This window comes from Acomys russatus, chromosome 17 (genome assembly GCF_903995435.1).
Source record: "Acomys russatus chromosome 17, mAcoRus1.1, whole genome shotgun sequence".
Classification (NCBI taxonomy): domain Eukaryota; kingdom Metazoa; phylum Chordata; class Mammalia; order Rodentia; family Muridae; genus Acomys; species Acomys russatus.
In genome coordinates, this window is record NC_067153.1 from 47,393,996 (window position 1) to 47,414,303 (window position 20,308).

The 20,308-nt window shown below is 43.6% G+C and overlaps 1 protein-coding gene across 1 annotated transcript; it reads left to right on the forward strand.

Moving 5' to 3' along the window:
• The first annotated feature begins 109 nt into the window (after positions 1-109).
• Nup50 (nucleoporin 50) lies at positions 110-19,480 on the forward strand. Its single transcript, XM_051160132.1, is given in 9 exon segments — positions 110-178; positions 3,122-3,200; positions 5,319-5,402; positions 10,253-10,439; positions 11,577-12,236; positions 15,495-15,535; positions 15,537-15,577; positions 17,368-17,486; positions 18,855-19,480. Coding segments are annotated over 9 exon segments (1,461 nt in total). The 5' UTR covers positions 110-131; the 3' UTR covers positions 19,058-19,480.
• The last annotated feature ends 828 nt before the right edge of the window (positions 19,481-20,308 follow it).

A 20,308-nucleotide genomic window follows, 5' to 3' on the forward strand; every position in this document is an offset into this window, starting at 1 on the left:
GTGGAAGTTCATCTCGGAGAGCGGGGGTGTACCCGGTGCGCACACTACAGGAAGCGGTCGTTCGCGAACAGTGCTTCCCCCCCCCCCCCCACCCCCAGTAACCACATCGCTTTATATCTAGAAAACATATCATGGTGCCGTTTTACCCACGAACGCAGACACTGGGCTTGCCTAGCACGTACAAGACCTCGGGTCCTAAACCCAGCACTCCCAAAAGAAAAAGAAAGCAGAAAAGCCTTAATAACAACAACTGGCAAATAAATCTCCAGTGCCAGGCCTTGTTCCAAGTACTTTGCAGAGATGTCTTTTCAAAGGAGGAAAATTAACTGTTTAGAATGTGGAACAACTAGGCATTTGTTTTGGGGTGGTGGTTTGTTTTGTTTTGGTCCGGTTTGTTTGTTTTTAAGGCAGGATTTTGCTGTGTGTATCTCTTGTGCTGTCCTTGAATTTGTGTGGCTTTAGACTGGCCTGAAGCTGTCATCTTGTCTCTGTTACGCCCATTGCCATCACCCAGGTTGGTGAATGTGTTTTAAAAGTTTAGCCCATGGGGCGCTGGAGAGATGGCTCAGAGGTTAAGAGCACTGTCTGTTTTTCCAGAGGTCCTGAGTTCAATTCCCAGTAACCACATGGTGGCTCACAACCATCTATAATGAGATCTGTGGTGGCCTCTTCTGGTGGTCAGGGACACATGCAGACAGAATATTATATACATAATAAATAAATCTTTAAAAAAAAAAAAGTTAGGCCTATAGTTGGAGTTGCTCTGTTTTCTCATCCTACAAACTTTCAGTTTTGGAACAAGAATAGTATTTTATACCATTTGTATTTTAACCAGACTTGTTTCTTTAATTTACAAAGCACTTTCTCTATTTTAGGCACTATCCTGAGCTATGCTTTTTATCTTACTTAGTTTTCATAGCACTCCCACCACCACTGCCACCCCCCCCCCCCCATGAAGAAGCATTCACCAGACTCACTTGCCCAGCCTTTGAATTTCCTCAAATATATAATGCCTCAGATCACTGATTCAACAACAGATCTGTCAGGCAGGATTGGGATATTTGGAGCCGTCAGTTAACAAAACTAAGATTCATGCCTTTCGGTATATCTGAAAATAAGTCTGATGTGGCAACAGCTTCATTAATTTGTTTTATTGTGGAAGTTACTCTTTAGTTTCAAGTATGAACTAGAATTCCACTTATTTGCGTTTCCACCATCCCTTTTGTCCACATCTTAAACTGTAAGTTATAACTGGTCCACTGCTTGCTTCTTTTGCCCTCTGGTGGTGATGTTGGGTAATGATTAGAAATTTTTCCTGATGGATCCAGAGATAACTTATCAGTGTTTCGGGGAGGTAAGAGAACATTCCTTGTTACTGGTATTTATTAAAAGCTCGTGCTGTATATTTTAGATTCTACAATTTAAAACCATTCATTCTGTAATTAGACAAAAAGTCCCTGTAAGCAAAATGTAAAAGGTTGAGATGTTTTGAAAGCTGGAGCCCCTGCACATCAGAGAGTTTGGAGGGCTCAGGAACTCACTCTCTTGAAACCTACTCTATAGTTGCTAACGTGCTGCTGTAGAGCAGTAAGTGGTGAGCAGGTTTGTGTCCAGTGACTGGTCTAGGACATCTGCTATGGTGGTTTGCTGTGCTGAGAGCAAATGAATGGAGAAAGTATCAAGAAGGAATCCCACCTGCCAGCCTGGGCAGGTGCCCCTGCTGCTTCAGGGGCTCTGAAAAAAAAAATGCTTAGAACAAAGACCTCAGAGCTGGTGTGGGTTTGTTGTTGTTGTTTTCCCTTTTGTGTATATACAGTGCCTGTGGAAGCCAGAAGAGGGCACTAGATCCCCTGTAGCTGGAGTTACAGGCATATGAGCAGCCTGACAGAGGTGCTGGGAACAGAACTTGCTCAGGTCTTCTGCAAGAGTATATGTTCTTAATTGCTGGACTATCTGTCTCTCCAGCCCCTGTTGTTGCTATTTCTAAAAAGCAAGCTCCCCCACCCCCACCCCTGAAAACAGTTTCTTTGTGTAGTCCTGGTTGTCCTGGAACCCGTTCTGTAGACCAGCCTAGCCTCAAACTCACAGAGATCCTCTATCTCCCGAGTGCTGAGGTTGAAGATGTGTGTTATTATGCCTGGTTGTGGTTGCTACAGATTTATTATTTGGGTGGGCTTGTGCTTCCTGGAGTTGAGTTACAGGTACTTGTGAGCTGCTTTTGGGAGCTTGGAATCAAACACTTTGCCTCTTCCAGAACAGTGTACTCTCTTACCTGCCAAGCCATCTCTTCAGCCTTGAGGTTGTATTTTTTTTTTTTTTTGAAGCATTTTATATTCTCAGATATATCCTATCCCTATCATATCTATAACACATCCATAGCAGTTACGATTTTGAGTTAGTAAGTAATGGCTCAGTTTTGAATAATATGTAATTTGGGCAATTAAATGTTAATTGGGAGACATTTCTATTAATTGTAGCCTTAAGAAAACTACTCATGTTGCAAAAGTACTTCCGCTGCATTATAAAGTCTCTACCCAAGAATGAACTTATGAATCATCTTTACATCTTAAAGGTTAAAAATGGTTATGGCATGAACATTTGCTTGGCTTAATGACTTCACTGTATATACATACAATATACTACTTAAGTACTGTAGATTTTGAAAGATGAATAGATGTTTCATTTAATTTTCCAAATGGAGTTGATTTCCTGTTGAGAATGAGTGCTAGTGTTCCTCAAATGCCTTTGCTGGTCTCTTCAGATAGTCCTGAATATGAGACACGGGAGCCCACAGCCCATTGTGAAGTTCTCACTGAAGCTGTTCTCACTGGCAGCAGGAGCATACTTAACACATTTTATGCTGGGCTAGGATTTTTTAAATTACTTGCAATAAAAAACTTTAATTAAAAAAGTAAAATTAACTTCCCTGAACTTAATATTTTCCTCAATTTCCTACTGTGTTTCCATCCCTTTGAGCCAAGCCCCCTAAGTAATTGCTTTTTCTTATACTTCTCTCTTTGTGGTTTTATTATAAAATTAATGAAGACTGCAACAAAAAAAATTATAGGAATTATCTTGGTACAGAAAAGCAAACATCTTATTTCTGTTTTCTTTAATCTAGGATCACAAAAATGGCCAAAAGAGTTGCCGAGAAGGAATTATCAGATAGAAACTGGGATCAAGAAGATGAAGCTGAAGAGGTACAGAGCAGTCCCTGAGTGCTTGCGTTTAAGCTCATGTTGCTTTTTTCCTCTTGAAGACACTGCAGGGCTTTAAAACCTTCAAAGGAAACGGGAGAGGTGGTGGTTCCTTGTGAACTGTGTGTGTTTACTGTGGAAATGCGTTCTTCGTTTCTGAAGATACTTTTCTACAGTGCATTCCTGATGAGTCTATAGGAGCAAGATTCATATGCAGCCTCCTCTTCTGGCTTCAAGTGGTTTAGTCAGGGCTAGAAGGCACATTAAGAGAGCTTGTAAGCAGCAGTTCTCACCTTGGTGTGTTCTCCGCGTGCCCCTGCCTCACTCCAGGGCTTCTCATACCCCCTGTTTGCTCTTCTGTGCCCCAGGAATTGCACTGAGTTAATGGAATTTACATCAGTGTAGTTTCTTTGCCAGCAAAATTAAAGTTGTCTTCTGTGAGCAAATCTTTGCATGTCTATGTCTCTTGAGCAAGTTGATACTCCTAGGCCAGTTCAAGCAAATTTGTAGCAAAGCCAACTCCAGATTTGTAGCCACAGCTAGGTGGAAAGGGAAGAAGGAATTGAGGAATACGGTGTTTTGCAGCTTTATTTGAAGGCCTTGTGCCCTCTTTTGGTACTGATACGTACTCTGATGTTTAGGGAAACCAAACCACTGGTGTGTTGATGTTTTTACAGGGCCTTTGACTGACACGTGGTCTTTAATTGAGTCTTTGGTTATGGATTTTATTTTATTTTTTAAACTACCTTAGTCTTAAGCACAGTCCTGGGGTCATATAAGATCTAGACTACCGTATAATGGTTTGCTTTGACACCAAAGTGTCCAGGAGTGAAGGAACTCAGGTAGGTTCTGTTGAAATAAGTATGGAAGTTAATTAATTGGACAAGTGTCGCCACATGGTTCTTGTTCTGGGTATAGTGTCCATTTAATGTTAACATGAAATATCTGTAGATAAGAGTTGTTTAGTTTTGTTTTTGAGATGGTCTCACTTTATAATCCAGGCTGGCCTCAGCCTCCTGGGTCCAGGGGCTATGGGCGGGAGCTGGCACACCTGGCTGCATGAGAATTTTGTACAGGAATTATTTAGTTCTAGCCCTACAGGTGAGAGAAGAGAGGACGTGAAACCAAAGCTCTTCAGCAATTGGTGATTATGGATAGCACATGCAGCACGCACAGGGTGACAGGGCCGGTTGTGGCCTTTTGGATAATGGGCATGGCAGGCAGGACTGCTCTTCAAAACGGTGAACCAAGGCTGTAGCTCAGTGGTAGAAACTCATGCTTAGCACGTGCAGGACCCTGTTCTACAAGAGAAACGTGTGGATGCTATCTGTAGCAAGTTAGTTTTTTTTAAACTGGTGGTAAGATTTCAAAATGGGCTTCACTATCTTCCAAATCATGAGCCAAGGTACCTGCCAGCTTTTGGATAGTGGCTTTTACCTCTTGTTGACATGGGAAGTTTTACTGTAAACTCTATTAGTGCTTTTTTCTTAGACTGTGTATCTGAGACATCCAAAGAAGCCAGTTGTGAGAGATTTTTGTTTTGTTTTTTTTGGGGTTTTGGGGGGAGGTCTGGTTTTTTGTTGGTGGTGGTGGGTTTTTTGTTTGTTTGTTTTTCTTTGTTTTGTTTTGTTTGGGTTTTGGTTTTTCAAGACAGTGTTTCTGTCCTGGATCATAGAGATTGACCTGCCTCTGCCTCCCTGAGTACTGGGATTACAGGTATGTGACACCACATCTGGCTCCAAGCTATGTGTGTTTTTGCACCAAGATTTTGTAGTGGTCTCTTTAGAAACTGCATGTTCCTATTTCTGGGTTCGAACTTGGAGGCTGGATTTGTAGATTCTGGAAAATTTGAGACTTGCCTTACTTGGGTTTTTTCATTTGGTTGGTTTTGGTTTTCAATACATGGTTTCTCTGTGTAGCCCTGGCTGTTCTGGAAGTTGTTCTATAGACCAGCCTGGTCTCAAACTCAGAGATCCACCTGCCTCTACCTCCCAAGTGTTAACAGTCAGCTCTTTTAAGATCATCAAATACCAGATAAGTCTATCTGTTCTGGTGTGTGTGTTTAGTGTTTAGTTTCTTTTGGCCTTACCTTTGTGCTGTATGATTTTTCCATTCTTGCAGGTGGGAACATTTTCAGTGGCCAGTGAAGACATCTTGAAGAATAGAGCCATAAAGAAGGCAAAGCGCAGGAATGTTGGATTTGAAGTGAGTGCTTCCTGTAGCTTTGGTGTCTTATTAACGTGGTTTCCCAATTGCAGAGTATTTCCACAGCAAACGCTCTCCCTATCCATATTTTTTATGTGGGTGTATATAGATGGGGGTGATGCTTGTTTGCCTGCTGTGCACATTTGGAGGTCAGGGCGACTCCATGAGTCGGTTCTCTCCAGCATTGGGTCCCTGGGAACCAACTTCAGGTCATTGGGCTTGGTGGCAAGACAGGTGTCTTTATCTTTACCTTACAGAAGAGAACTTGGTTTGCTCAGGTTATATACACCAAGTAACTCAAAGCAGACAGATGTGTATAGCCGCCAACAGTTCTTAGGAGGTTACGTGTAGCCTGTATGCATTTAAGAGTACACTGACTAGTGTAAGTTCACATCCACATCTACCTTAGAGGAATGCTTCCTGTGTAGCCTTGAGTTACCTGGAACTGTACTGCCAGGAACAGTGGATGACTAATCTTCAGTAAAAGAATGGCCTTACTTTGTTATTGGCTAAATGCATGGGAAGCTGTCATGTTGCTGGCTCTTTTACTGAGAATATAGGAGAGTAGAAGAGACAACTTAAATGAATCTGTTTGGAAGTATCACTTGAAAATCCTGTGGCAGTCACTTGGACTTCTCTAGAGGACAGAACAGAAAGGAGCATAAGCGAGAGTAGGTGTAAATCTGGGAATTTGCACATGGGGTTGGACCTGTGGGAGTAGATGAGAAAAGAGGCATGTGATGTAGGCTCATGGCAAGGACTGAGAGGCCAAGATAGACTGACAGGAAGGGATCTAGTTGTTCAGTGAGTGAAGGCCAGTGACAGAGTAGCATCTCTGACCTGTGGGCTACATATGGCCCAGGATAGCACAGCCCAGCACAAAATTGTAAACTTACTTAAAACATAAGATCTTTTGTGTGAGGAGGAGGCTAACTTACTTGTGTGGTATATGAATGACAACACTCGGGTGCAATATCAAAAGATTAGGCAGGCCTGGGTGTGCATCTTGATTTAAACTAGGGTGAAAAGAAGTGGAGAAACAGGACTCCTAAACCTGGGAAAGGAAATATATACAGAACAGTTGAATTCACATTGAATTTTAGCATTGAGTTTTAGTCAGAACATGTATTTTAAAAACTAAATGTCATCCCATCCACCTAAATGAAAAAAAAGTTTTTTCCAAATACTGTAGAGAAACAGAGTTAGGCAGTAGAAATAATGTGGATGTGTCAAGCCAGGCATAGTGGCACGGCCTTTAATTTCAGTGTTGGGAGGTGGAAGCAGGCAGATCTGAGTTCGAGGCCAGCTTGGTCTGCATAGGGAGACTATCTCTTAACCTCTGAGCCATCTCTTCAGCCCAGGGAGACTGTATCTCAAAAACCAAACCAAACCAAACAACAATAACAAAAAAGCCAGACATTGGTGGTGCTTGCCTTTAATCCCAGCACTCAGGGAGGCAGAGGAAGGTTGATCTCTATGAGTTTGAGACCAGCCTGGTCTGCAGAGTGAGTTCCAGGATAGCCAAGGCTACACAAAGAAACCTTGTCTTGAAAAACCAAAAACGAACAACAACAAAAAACTAGGGGGGAAAATGGATGTGTTAAATTCACTGTAAAATTTAACTAGAGGTCATTTACTGTCAGCACTTTCTAAAGTAAAGTAACAATAGATAATACATGATTTTTAAATCCAGTACAGAATCGAAAGGCCCTGAAGAGCTCTCTATATTTTCACAGCTTGTCTATAAGTCAACTGGTTTGGTTTGGTTTGGTAGGTTTGGTTTGGTTTGATTTGATTTGATTTTGAGAGAGTTTCACTGTGTAGCCCTAGCTGTCCCCTTTCACTATATGGAGCAAGTTGGCCTCAAACTCAAGAGATCTGCCTGCCTCTGCTTCCCAAGTGCTGGGATTAAAGGCGCGCATGCCACCATCACTTGTTACGTTTAATTGTGCAACACATCCATCTTTTGAGGAATGATGCTTTTGCTATTTTTCTTTTGTTGGGGTGGGGACAGTTTCAAGACAGTTTCTTTGTGTAGTCCTGGCTGTCCTGGAACTTACTCTCTGTACAACAGATTGTCCTCAAATACAGAGATCCACCTGCCTATTTGAGATTTTTGTTTGTTTGTTGGTTTTTAAAGATTTAATTCGTATTTATGTACATGTGCCTGTCCACAAAGGCCGTAAGAGGACATTAGAGCTCTGGGAGCTCAAGTTACAAGTAGTTGAGAGCAACCTGATATGGGTGATAGGAATCATGCTTGGGCCTCTGGAAGAGCAGTTAATGCTCTTAACCACTTAGTCATCTCCTCAGTCCCTATTTTAGATTTTGATAGATCAGAAAATGAGAATTAGGGGCTGAAAGGATGTTGCTCTATCAGCGTGCATGACTAGAATCTCTGAAGCTCTGGCCATGCCTACAAACCCAGGGTTCAAGGGGTAAAGGCAGAAGGCTCAGAAGTTCAGTGTCATGGATGTATTTAAGAATTTTCATTTCAGGCCAGGTGTAGTGCACACCTTTAATCCCAGCACTCGGGAGGCAAAGGCAGGAAGATCGCTGTGAGTTCAAGGCCAGCCTGGTCTACAAAGTGAGTCCAGGACAGTCAAGGCTACACAGAGGAACCCTGTCTTGAGAAAATGGGGGGGGGGGGTTCATTTTTGCTTATTTTATTGCTGTAAATGTACCATGTACCAGTGGTCAGTAAACATGTGAAGATCTGTGTGATTAAAACTGTTTTTGAAAAATGTAACATTAAAGCTAACTGGGGTTTCTGTTGCTGTACTGTGAGCTAACAGAATTTACCAGAGGGTTTATTTCAGCTTACAGTTAATAGTCTGTCATTAAGGGAAGGAAGGGCTGGCAGGAACTGAAGCACAGGACACAGAGGAATGCTGCATACTGCCATGATCTTCAACAGCTCCCTCGGCCTGCTTCTTAGAAAACTAAGGACCCTGCCCAGGGGGGTGATCCCACATGGATCAGTAATCAATAAAATGAACCACAAACTTACTACAGGAGCATTTTCTCTATTAAGGTTCTTCTTTCCAAATGACTCTAGCTTGTATCAAATTGACAAAAACCAATCAGTCAGCGCACAGGGTATCTAGAAAATGAAGAAGGTCGATCTTAAGTAACTTGTGTGTTTGTGAGAGGTGGTGATTATATTTCATTTATTTGGGAACTCCGGTATTGCTGTAACTGGTACATTTAAAAGAAGTATACATATGTATTGTAGAATTGTCATGTTTGTGCCAGTTTTAATACAGATTTCCAGCTCCAAAAGTGCTCTAGTTGGTATGCATGTTCCCCTAAAGTTTATGCTACAAAAAAAAAAATATTACTGAAAGAGAGTGAGTATTTGCACATATGGACGCACCTGTGGGTGTGCTTGTGAAGGCCTGAAGCTGACATCAGATGCCTTCCTTGAGCTCTGTCTACATTATTTATTCTCAACGTGGAGTCCCATGATCCAAATTTTATTCCTCCTGCTTGCAGGGTAAGCACCTCATCCATTGAGCTGAGTCCTTAGCACCAAAAATTTTAATATAATAAAGAACTGAGGGCTGGAGAAATGGCTCAGATGTTAAGAGTATTGTCTGTTCTTCCAAAGGTCCCGAGTTCAATTCCCAGCAACCACATGGTGGCTCACAACCATCTGTAGTGAGATCCAGTGCCTTCTTGTGGCAGGCAGGTGCACATCCAGGCAGAGTACTGTACAATAATAAATAAATCTTAAAAAGAAAAAAAGAACTGGGAAAAATACAAACATTAAAACTAAGTTGACATGGCTGGATTTTCCTGCCTAGCTGTTTAGATTGGAACAGATTCCAGTGAAAGCCGTGGAGCACTGTTGGCCTAGTCGCTCCCTCTTCCATCTTCCAAAGATGAAAAGTTAAGCTGTGTGTGTGTTGTGTGTGTGTGCGTGCACTCGTTCCTGTGCTGCATGGAAACCAGAGAATAGCAGCTGGTATCCTGTTCTAATCACTGTCCACCTTATTCCTTCAGACACACTCTCTTTGAACCTGGGCTTTCTAACTCAGGTCCTCGTGCTTGCACAGTGAGCACTCCTCCCCACTGAGCATCTCCCCAGCCTCAGAAAAGTTAATGTGACCAGTCAGTGGAGAATCTAGAATCTCATAAGGAATGTGAGTGTTCACTGCTGACTGGACAGACTAGCCAAGGGAAGGGCTTGCTAAAGACAGCAATAAGGAAGCAGCAAGGAAAAGAAACACATATTACACTGGATTGTTTAGCTGATAGAAAGGCTAGACTCTGCAGTGTGGCCTACTCGAATATCTCTAGGCTGAGAACAGCTTAGAAACCCTAAAGTTTTTAAAATAGGTAAATGAGTTTTGGAGGGATGGGGCAGGTTATTTTGAGGTTTCTCTGTCTGGCCTGGAACTCACTTTGTAGACCAGTCTGGCCCAGAACTTAGGGATTTGCTTGCCTCCCAAGTGCTGGGATTAAAGGCTTGTTGCCATCACAGCTGGCTAAATATTTTTAATTAATCTAAGTTTGTCTCTGAAGCTTCTTTAGGCAAATGTTCTCTGAAAAGGTCCATGAAGTTTAGTTGTATTGGACATACTTTCAGATATTGTGAAACTCAGTGGCAGGTGCCTGAATTTGCTGTTTGTATTGGGACTATTTTTCCTAGCTGTTGGAGGAGGGCAGTTGTGACACAGTTGTCCTTAGAGGCACCAACTTTCCCTCTCTCCTGCCTGGGTTGTGCTAGTAGCTCCTCTTATGTAAGTGCCAGCCATGCCTGAGTGTTGCTGGTTCTGAGATGCTGTTCTTGCTTATTTGAGGACAGGTGGTCTGCTTGCCTAAAATGTGCCTTCTTTGTGTTTCAGTCTGATAGTGGAGGAGCCTTTAAAGGTTTTAAAGGTTTGGTTGTGCCTTCTGGAGGAGGAGGGTTTTCTGGATTTGGTGGTGGCTCTGGAGGGAAGCCTCTGGAAGGACTGACAAATGGAAATAGCACAGCCAGTGCCACACCCTTCTCCAGTACAAAGTCAGCAGTGGAGCCCAAGGCAGCCTTTGGTGAGTAGCCATCCCTCTCTGACCCCTCTAAAATAGATACTGAAGGAGAACTTTGCTACCAGATGGTTTTTTGTTTGTTTTATTTGTTTCTCTTTGACATGGTCTTGCTGTGTAGCCCAGGCTGACCTTGAACTTTTAGTCCTCCTCTTCCAGCCTTCTCAATATTAAGATGACAAGTGTGTGCTACCAGACCTTGCTGATGAGATGTTTCTAGTGCTGCTTCCTCAGATGTAGCAGTGAAAGGATGGGACTTGGGGAGATAAATGGAGTGAGTGGGTCAGCAGAGCACTTGTGTACCTGCACACAGCAGTTATGCTCTCTGCTATGCCAGTTGCCAGCTGTGCTGCTTTTTCAGTGTCAAGTTTCTAACCTCCAGACCCCAGAATGACTTAAAAGTTTGCCTTCCTGGTTCATGCACATCAAGGGCTTTCTGTGCACCTCCCCACCACAATGGCTGTTGGAAACTGGGCTGATACTGTCTTAGATGACAGTTTTCCCAATCTAAGTTTGAACAGGAAATATTGAATGCCTAATCCTGTTCTGGGTAATTTAGTCAGGAAATTTTGGGATTCACATGTAGAGAACAGGCTCATAGGCTGAAATCTAGAAATGGTCCTGGTTAGCTGGGTCATATTTTACTAATCATTCTCAAAGTGTTTGTTGTATGGTGTTTGTTGATCTAAGATAGGTCTCATGTAGTGTAGCTACAGGAGCTCAGGCTGGTCTCTGGCTGTGTTTCGGAGGAGGAGGACTTTGGACTCCTGATCCTCCTGCTTCTAGCCTCACAGTCAGATTGCAGTCATGCACCACTCACTGGCCTGTTTAGTCCTTACTAAGCAGAGTGTACTAAGTGTGTTTGCTAAATAACCACTTGCTTGGCATTAGTTCATGAACACAGGCTTGGTGAACAATAACAGGAAAAACAGAGCATGGTGGAAGTGGTAGCAAAACCTAGTTGTAGCTGAGTCTGGTGCCACACACCTGTTTTCCCAGCTCAGGAAACAGAATGGTGAGTTCCAGCTTGGCTGGGACTACATGGCAAGACCTGTTGAAACACAGTAAAAAAACAAATAAATCAACCACTAGGTGGTTTGAGCAAACCAGCATTTAATGTGTTTGAACATTAACTTCTTACAGGTTCTTTTGCTGTGAATGGCCCTACTACCTTGGTGGATAAAAAGATTTCTAGTCCCAAATGTAATAGCAGCAGTCAGCCGCCCTCTTCTGGCCTTGCTTCCAGTCAGCTCTGCCCTGGGAATGCCTATCACAAGCAGTTGGCCGGCTTGAACTGCTCTGTCCGGGACTGGATAGTGAAGCATGTGAACACAAACCCACTCTGTGACCTGACGCCCATTTTTAAAGACTACGAGAGATACTTGGCAACGATCGAGAAACAGCTTGAGAACGGAGGCGGCGGCAGTTCTGAGAGCCAGGCTGACAAGCCGATGGTTGGAATGCAGCCTCCTTCCCTTTTTGGTTCAACAAAACTACAAGAGTCACCGTTTTCGTTTCATGGCAACAAAGCAGAGGACAGCTCTGAAAAGATGGAGTGTACAGCAGAAAAGAAACCGGATGCAGCACAAGGAGCAGCAACAAGTGCCTCGTTTAATTTTGGCAAGAAAGTTGAGAGCTCAGTTTTGGGCTCATTAAGCTCTGGCTCCCTAACTGGGTTTTCATTCTCCACTGGAAACTCTAGTTTATTTGGTAAAGATGCTGCCCAGAGTAAAGCAGCCTCTTCACCATTTTCTGTTAAAACATCAGAGAGTCCTGCGGAAGGCAGCAGCAGTGAATGCAAAGGTAAACACAGAGCGGCTGGTTCACATCTGCACGGGTTTAATGAGAACAGCCCAAGTGCTCCGTTGCCTGTGTGTGTCTGAGTTGCTTAGTCCTTACCCTTTTTTTTTTTTTTTTTTTTTTTTTTTTTTTTTTTTGGTTTTTTGAGACAGGGTTTCTCTGTGTAGCCTTGGCCATCCTGGACTCACTTTGTAGACCAGGCTGGCCTCGAACTCACAGTGATCCACCTGCCTCTGCCTCCCGAGTGCTGGGATTAAAGGCGTGCGCCCTTACCCTTAAAATAGAGTGAGACCCGTTTTATAGGGTGTCAAAAAGCTCACAGTTGCTGAGTGGAGTCGAGGTACAGTTCTGTAGGAGAGAAATAGCATGGCGTGCACCAGCAACACAGCCTCTCTCTGCATGAGGTGAATCTCCAGGTGCACAGTGAAGGTGTGTTGAGTAGAGGCTGAAGTTTTAGCACAGTAACTAAAAAGCAGGGGTCACGTGGTGTTTGCATGTAGAAGAAGCAAAAGAAAAACTTTGAAAAAAGTGAATTTTACTGAAAAGGCTCAGCATGAATGTCCATTGAATTTGATTGTATTTAGGAATTGTGCTGTAAATGGAACGCTTTAGCACTAATGTTGGGTCCAGACCTGGTGCAAAGGAGGGCACTCATCCCTTCCTTTTATATTCACTGTGCAGGTCTTAGCTAGTGGACACACTTGCAGGGTTTCTTCTGAGGTATTGGTACCCACAGTACTCATGTGCTCTGTATAACACTTCAGGACTTTTTCTATCCAGTAAAATTTTCTAAAAAGATGATTGTACTTAGTACATTCACTGTTGAATATGATGGCCCCTAGGGCATGCCTCTGCAATTGCATACTTTTGTTGTAGCTAGTAATGGTGAGAAATTAGGTTTCTACTTTGGGGGACAGGGCATGTTTTTATTTTTCTCCATGTAGCTCTATGGCTGTCCTAGAGCTTGCTATGTAGACCAGGCTGTCCTTGAACTCAGAGATCTTCCAGCTTCTGCCTTCCACATGCTGGGATTAAAGGCATGTGCCACCACAGCCAGCAAGTTTCTAATTTTTTATATTTAAAGTTAAATGTTCCTGGGTATAAATGACTACCATCCACTAGAAAGTGTCTAAAGAAAAAACAAAAAACTGAGTTTTCTGAGGCCATAGCTAAGTTAAAACTAGGGAAACAATTGCATGAAGCTTAGAACCTGTGAACAAAGAGAGCAATTGGCACTGAAGAGGCTACGAAGGAGGGCATATCCAAGAACTGAACAGCTGGTGGGCTGATGTCCAAAACATAAAAACCCGATCCTGTTAAGAGCTCTCCTAGGGCTGGAGAGATGGCTCAGAGGTTAAGAGCACTGGCTGCTCTTCCAAAGATCATGAGTTCAATTCCAAGCAACCACATGATGGCTCACAACCATCTATAATGAAATCTGGTGGTATCTTCTGGCCTGTAGGTGTTAAATGGAGGCAGAACACTGTATACATAATAAATAAATCTTTAAAAAAAAAAAAAGAGCTCTCAGTTCTTCCAGGGAACCCAAGTTTGGCTTTCAGCTCCAGGAGTTGCAACTCCCTCTTCTGACCTCTGCAGGTCCCTGCACACACATATGTGCCCATGCATTCACACATACATGTAAATAATAAAACAAAGATAAGTCTTTTTTTTTTTTAACCCAAAATATTAGGAACGCAGTACAAGAAAGCAAATAGTAAAAGTGGTGAGGAGGACATAATAGGATAAGGCCATGGTAATAGAGAACAAAGCTGCAGTGTTCCCCTCAAGTACGGGTGCAGCCTTCCTTCTGGGTGTGCCTTGGCTTAAGCCAAATCTAGGGTTTTGGACCCAGCCCTTTGGATTCCTCTCTCCTTGGAGTAGACTCCAACACCGAGTCCTCAAGGATGCATGTTAATGTGCTATTCTCCTGCGGTGCAGATGTTTTGACTGTTTGCCAATGCACCACTGTGCTCTTCTACCTGGGCCAGGCTCCATTGTTCTTCTATCTAAACTCCTCTTCGGCAGAGGCGCAGACCTTCAGGGACTGTGATCCAATAAGGCACCTGTTTAGTTTCTCCTCTGCCTCTAAATGAGAGTGTCTCCTAAACTATCGGCAGCTGTATCATGCTGTAGTACTGCAGCCTGCACCATCAGACCCTGTTGCCATCTTGTGATTACCACGTCTTAATCAGAACAACTTGGAACTTGCTGAAACACAAGTGTCTGGCCTTCCTGGAGCTCCTTCTCCAGTCCCAGGAGCCTGAGTTAAGGAAGCTTTTTAGGAGATCCTAGGGCCTCATGCTGGACCTTAATTCAGTCTTGATCCAAGTGCCTGCTGGCAGGTTTACACATCTGCCTTTTTCTTAGGGTCTTTCCTGTGGCTGAAGCTCTGCTGAAAGAATGTGCCTTTACTGCCCCTCCCAGTGAGCCAGGTCCTGTAGTGCCAGCACAGAGCCCTTAGACAGTTAATTTCTATGACATGCATGACCTTTAAAAAAATAATTTTTGCCCTTTGGCCATTGTTAATACTGGTTATCCCTGGATACAATGTGCCTCTGGATACAAAAATATTGGCAGGGATAGTGTTAGGTGCCCTTTTCCACCTGAATATGTATAATTTTGTACTTATGGGTTTTTTTTGATTATTGTTTGTTTGGTTTGGTTTTGGTGAATGTTATTAACAAAGATGGCTTTCATTCTAGAGCTTCCTACAAGTTGTAAGTTATTTTAAAATAGAGAAAGGGGGCGCTGAGAGATGGCTCAGTGGTTCAGAGCATTGTTTGCTCTTCCAAAGGTCCTGAGTTCAATTCCCAGCAGCCACATGGTGGCTCACAACCATCTATAATGTGATCTGATGCCCTCTTCTGGCATGCAGGTGTATATGCAGATAGAGCATTCATTCAAATAAAGTAAATAAATCTTTAAAATAGAGAAGAGTGTTGCCATTAAATGTTAATAAGTCTAGCAAGATGGCTTAGCATGTAAAGATGCTTGCCTCTAGGCCTGACAACCAGAGTTTGATGTCAGGAGCCTACATGGTATAAGGAAAGAACCCAAAATCCCACAAGTTGTCCTCTGATATCCACACAATGTGCGCACACTAAGTAAATTTAAGATGTCACAAAATAAAACCCAGCTGTCATCTCTTCCCCTGTACCAGTAACGCATTTGCAGTTGTGTTTACATGGAGTTTTCCAGGTTAGTGTTCAGGATGGTGGGGACCAAGCATCTACTGACTCTGAGTTGTTTCTGTGTCAGGTGGTGATGAAGAAGAGAACGATGAGCCACCCAAGGTGGTGGGTGACTGAAGTGAAGGAGGAGGATGCTTTCTACTCCAAAAAGTAAGTGGGGCTATGGGGGGTCCTGCAGGCCTCGCTCCTGCCAAGCCGACTTTAAGCTGCAACGGGGAAGAGTGGTTGGCCTGCTTGGTTGGTTGGTTTTTGGTTTTTCGAGACAGGGTTTCTTTGTTTAGCCCTGTCTGTCCTGGAACTCTGTAAAACAGGCTGGCCTCAAACTCAGAGATCCACCTGTCTCTGCCTCCCGAGTGCTGGGATCAAAGGCATGTGCCAACAACTGCCTTGCTTGACCTGTGTATTTTTTAAATAAACCAATTCTAAAGATGTACTAGGCACATCTTAGCTCCCCTGTGACTTGAGCTGCTTGTCATCCTTTGAAGTGCTTTAGAAGCAGACTTCCTTACCATCTCTACCTGTTTTCTTCCCTTCTCCCACAGAAAGTGACCTTGTTATTTATCTTAGCCTTGGCCTTGCTTCTGCTGTAAGCATGGAGGCATCTGTGGTCCCTAGGATGGGATGGGACTTTCTGGTTTGCCCATAGCCCAAAAGGAAGGCATGGGATCCTGACTTTCCCTGTTAGGATATACAAGCCTGTCTCTCCTCAGGTGGTGGGAGCTGCTATTTTACATCAAGAGCTGCCTCTTGTGGAGAAGGCTGGTATGGAAATTTAAATTAATGTTAGGAATTAAGTGGTATTATTTTGTACTGAGATACATACTGGAAAGCATTTGTCTTGTTTGAGAAGCTTCCAGTCGTGTTTTTATAAGACCAAGACACAAGACATTAGAGTGTTTTCCTCTGCATAGGCCACGGTGTTCTTGTTATATTTCAAGAGCTTTTTAGGCAGAAACAACTTTATTTTTATGATACAAGTAACACATAGGAGTGACCCTGACTTTCCAGTTGTTTCGTTTGTTGTTGGACAGGGGCTACTTCACCAGAGTAAGTCAAATGAGCGAACAGTAATTCTGTCCTTTTTGTTGTTTGTTTTTGTTTTGAGTTGGGGGTCTAATTGTGTAGCCCTGGCTGACATAACTTTCTATAGACCTGGCTGGCCTTGAACTCACAAGCCCACCTGCCTCCACCTCTGGAGTGTCAGCAGGATCTTCTTAATAGCCTAAGGGTCTGTGTATAACATACAGGCTTAGAAAACAGTGCACTACTTTGTCCATAGTCACACCCTATTTCAGATTTATTTCTGTGTCTTAGATCAGAATTTGAAGACTTGAGAGAAATTGAGAAAATAAAAAGTGAGGGAGGAAGCAAGGTGGGAGAGATGCAGGCAGACTGCCACGTTTGTGCCCATCCTTAGAAGGCCAGTGTGCCATGCCACTCAGGACAGGACACATGAGGGAGGGCAGTGGGAAGTGGGTCAGCTGAGATGTTGACTGACCGAGGAAAGGTGGATTTGTAAGGGACTGTGATTGTCACTTACTGGCAAAGTGTTTGCCTGCGTGCTCAAGATCTGCATTCCATGCCCAGCACAACAAGGTTGGGAGTGGGGAGGTAAATTCTAGATTATCTGACTTTGGTTTTTTTGAAACAGGGTTTTTCTGTTACATAGAGCCTTGGCTGTCCTAGACTCTCTTTGTAGACCAGGCTAGCCTTGAATTCACAGAGATCCACCTGCCTCTGGCTTCCAAGTGCTGGGAATAAAGGCGTGCGCTGCTTCCACCATCCAGCTCTAACTCTGATTTTTTACCCAGATGCCATCAATCTGGTAAAGAAGGGTTTATCCTCCTTACCCACTGCACTTGTCTCACACAAGGGTAAACAGTAGTTGTCAGCAAACTGACTTGTTGCATGTCTAATCATAGCTGTTGTTTTCCCCACAGGTGTAAACTATTTTACAAGAAAGACAATGAATTTAAAGAGAAGGGTGTGGGGACCTTACATTTAAAACCCACAGCAAATGAGAAGACACAGCTCTTGGTGCGGGCAGACACCAACCTAGGTGGGTACCCTGTGGAGAGCTTTATCTTGACACTGCAGTTCTTTGAATTTTAAAGCTCAATAATAATATGGGTCTGTTTGTTTTGTGAAAAAGAGATCATGAGGCCAAATTCATCTTCTGGTTACCAATAATGGATTCGGTTTTGAGTATCAGGAACAAGATGCTGGTGTATTGTTAAAAGTTCTAGTGGAAGCCAGGCGGTGGTGGTGCACACCTTTAATCCCAGCACTCGGGAGGCAGAGGCAGGTGGATCTCTGAGTTCAAGGCCAGTCTGGTCTACAAAGCAAGTCCAGGACAGCCAAGGCTACACAGAGAAACCCTGTCTCGAAAAACAAAAAAACAAAAAACAAAAAAAGAAGCTTTAGTGGCGAAGTACCGCAAAAAGTTTTGTTTCCTTATATTGGAGTGTGGCAGAGGAGTGGTGTGCGCATGGGGTGGTTTGGTGAGCACAAACGAGAAGTGTACAGGTTTCAGTTTAAGGGGATCTTTATGGGGGGAGGCCCAAGGATGTCAGCTCTCACTCTACCTTTACTTGTGGAGCAGGGTCTCTAAACCTGAAGCTCATTGATAGCTTGCCTGGCTGGCCAGTGAGTCTCACGGGTTCATGCCACAACCTTCATTCCCACCCTTCCCCTCTTCTCCAGGCTGGGATCACAGGAATGTGCTGCTCTCCCCAGCTTTTTACATGGGTTCTGAGGGTTTGAATTCAGGTCCTTGTGCTTGCATGCTTTGCAATAAGGACATCTTCTCAGCTCTCAGGAATGTGTTTTTATAGAGCAAGAATACCACATTGTTGTCCCCTCTACCCCATTCCAGCTGACCTTGCAGCAGTCCATTAAAAGAATTGCCCTGACAGCAGTGGGCCTGTGGTGTGTGGTCAATACTGTGAAACTCTATGCCAGCCATCACGGAAATACTCCTGAGGGTCTCTTTCCTGTGAATTGGCTGGCTAACTATGACAGTATCGCCCTAATGTCACTCGTGCCTAGTGAGCAGTGCTGGTGAGAAGCACTGTTTCTTTGCTGACCCCTCATCCTTAAGTCCCATGAAATGGTGAGGATCTGGGTCCAAGCAGAGTTGTAAGTGGGTAAAGCTCTGGACAAGGCTCCTGCCTCAGATTTCAGCGTGTGTGCAGAAGGGGAGGCAGGAAGCACTCTTGGTGCCTGTCAACCCCCCAGCTCCCGTACAGCTTGTCACATTCCCACATACAAGAAGTGAAAGCCTGTATGGCTAGAACAGATCAAGAAGCTGTCTCGGGGTTGAGTCTTAGCCTCTTAGAAAACCCTACAGTTTTTGTGTGGTTTTTTTTTTTTCTATATTTATTTTTATGTGTTGTTTTGATAAATGTTTTTCTTTGTTTACTCAAAGGTAACATACTGCTGAATGTTCTGATTCCACCCAATATGCCGTGCACCCGAACAGGGAAGAACAATGTCCTCATCGTCTGTGTCCCCAACCCCCCGCTTGATGAGAAGCAGCCCACTGTCCCGGTCACCATGCTGATTCGGGTGAAGACCAGCGAGGATGCCGATGAATTGCACAAGATTTTACTGCAGAAAAAAGATGCCTGAGGCACTGAGGCTGACCAAGGAATGTTGCCACATTGCTGCTTTCCCTCTGCCCCCTAAACTTAGTCACATTCTTTCCTCTTCTTACTGTGACATTCTGAGACTTCTAGGTAACTTGAAACACTTGTGAGGAAGATTAAGGCCAATAAATCTTTCGGTGTGTCGAAGCTCTTCTCCCTTCCTGAAAACTAAGCAAAATACATTGGAGTGAAAAGTTTGAGAAGATTTTTAAATGTTGATTCATTGAGTAAACTAACCTAAGTGATTCTTAATGGACTACAATCAGGGTACCAGTTAGCTCCCCAAAGGCTCCCTCAGGCAGCTGTGGGCTTTGCTCTCCTGCTTGCCCAGGGGGACCCCATGCAGTGTCTTGCAGCGCTCCAGAAGCTTCTCTGACCCATGACTAGCACTCCTGCCAAACACTGTGACTGAGCTGAACTGTGGGTACTGGGTGTCTCTGTCATCATCCTGTTCTTAGCAGGTGTTGGCCTTTGACCTGGGGCTGCTTAACTGAGCCAGGAACTGCCTTTTCATGAGAAAGGACATGAGTGGCTTGTGGGGGAGCTGGTGGTTTATAGACTGGATTTTGTAGTTTTTATTCATGAGGTGCTCTTACTTGTTTACCTCCCTCAGTTAACATGGAAGGGGGCTGTCAGGAATAGTGGATTTTAAAAGCACAAATTTGGTAATGTTTTTATATCATTTCTATACCATAAATAAGCCTTTATTCTAAAAGAAAAAAGTAAAACCATGGTGAAAATTTAAAAAAAAAAAAAAAAAAAAAGGCATGTGTGCTCGTGGCCGTTTGTTCCCTAGTGGGCACAGCCTGAAGTCCTCTCAGGAGCCGTGTGCTCATGGGAACAAAAGTATGGGAGTGGAAAACCGCTGGTTTGGCCTGTAGCTTCATATAGCAGCATGTTATTTGGCATCAGAAAAACCCATTTTTCTTTTTTCTTTTTTTTTTTTTGTTTTTAAGGATGATGTGGTATTGAGTATGTCCATTTGGAAGACAGCCATTCCAATGGCACGGGCCATTCATGTCACTTCAGAGCGGTGAGGTTACCGAACCTAGCATTCTCTGAAGACCAGATCCATCAGTTAAATGCAAGATGACTAGCTGGTCATGGTCCATACCTGTAATCCCAGTGCTGGAAAAGCCTGAGGCAGGAAGATCATGTGAGTTCACAACAGCCTGAGGTACATAGTAACAACCCACCCCCCCAAAAAAAAAGATTGAATGTCTAAATTTCCACC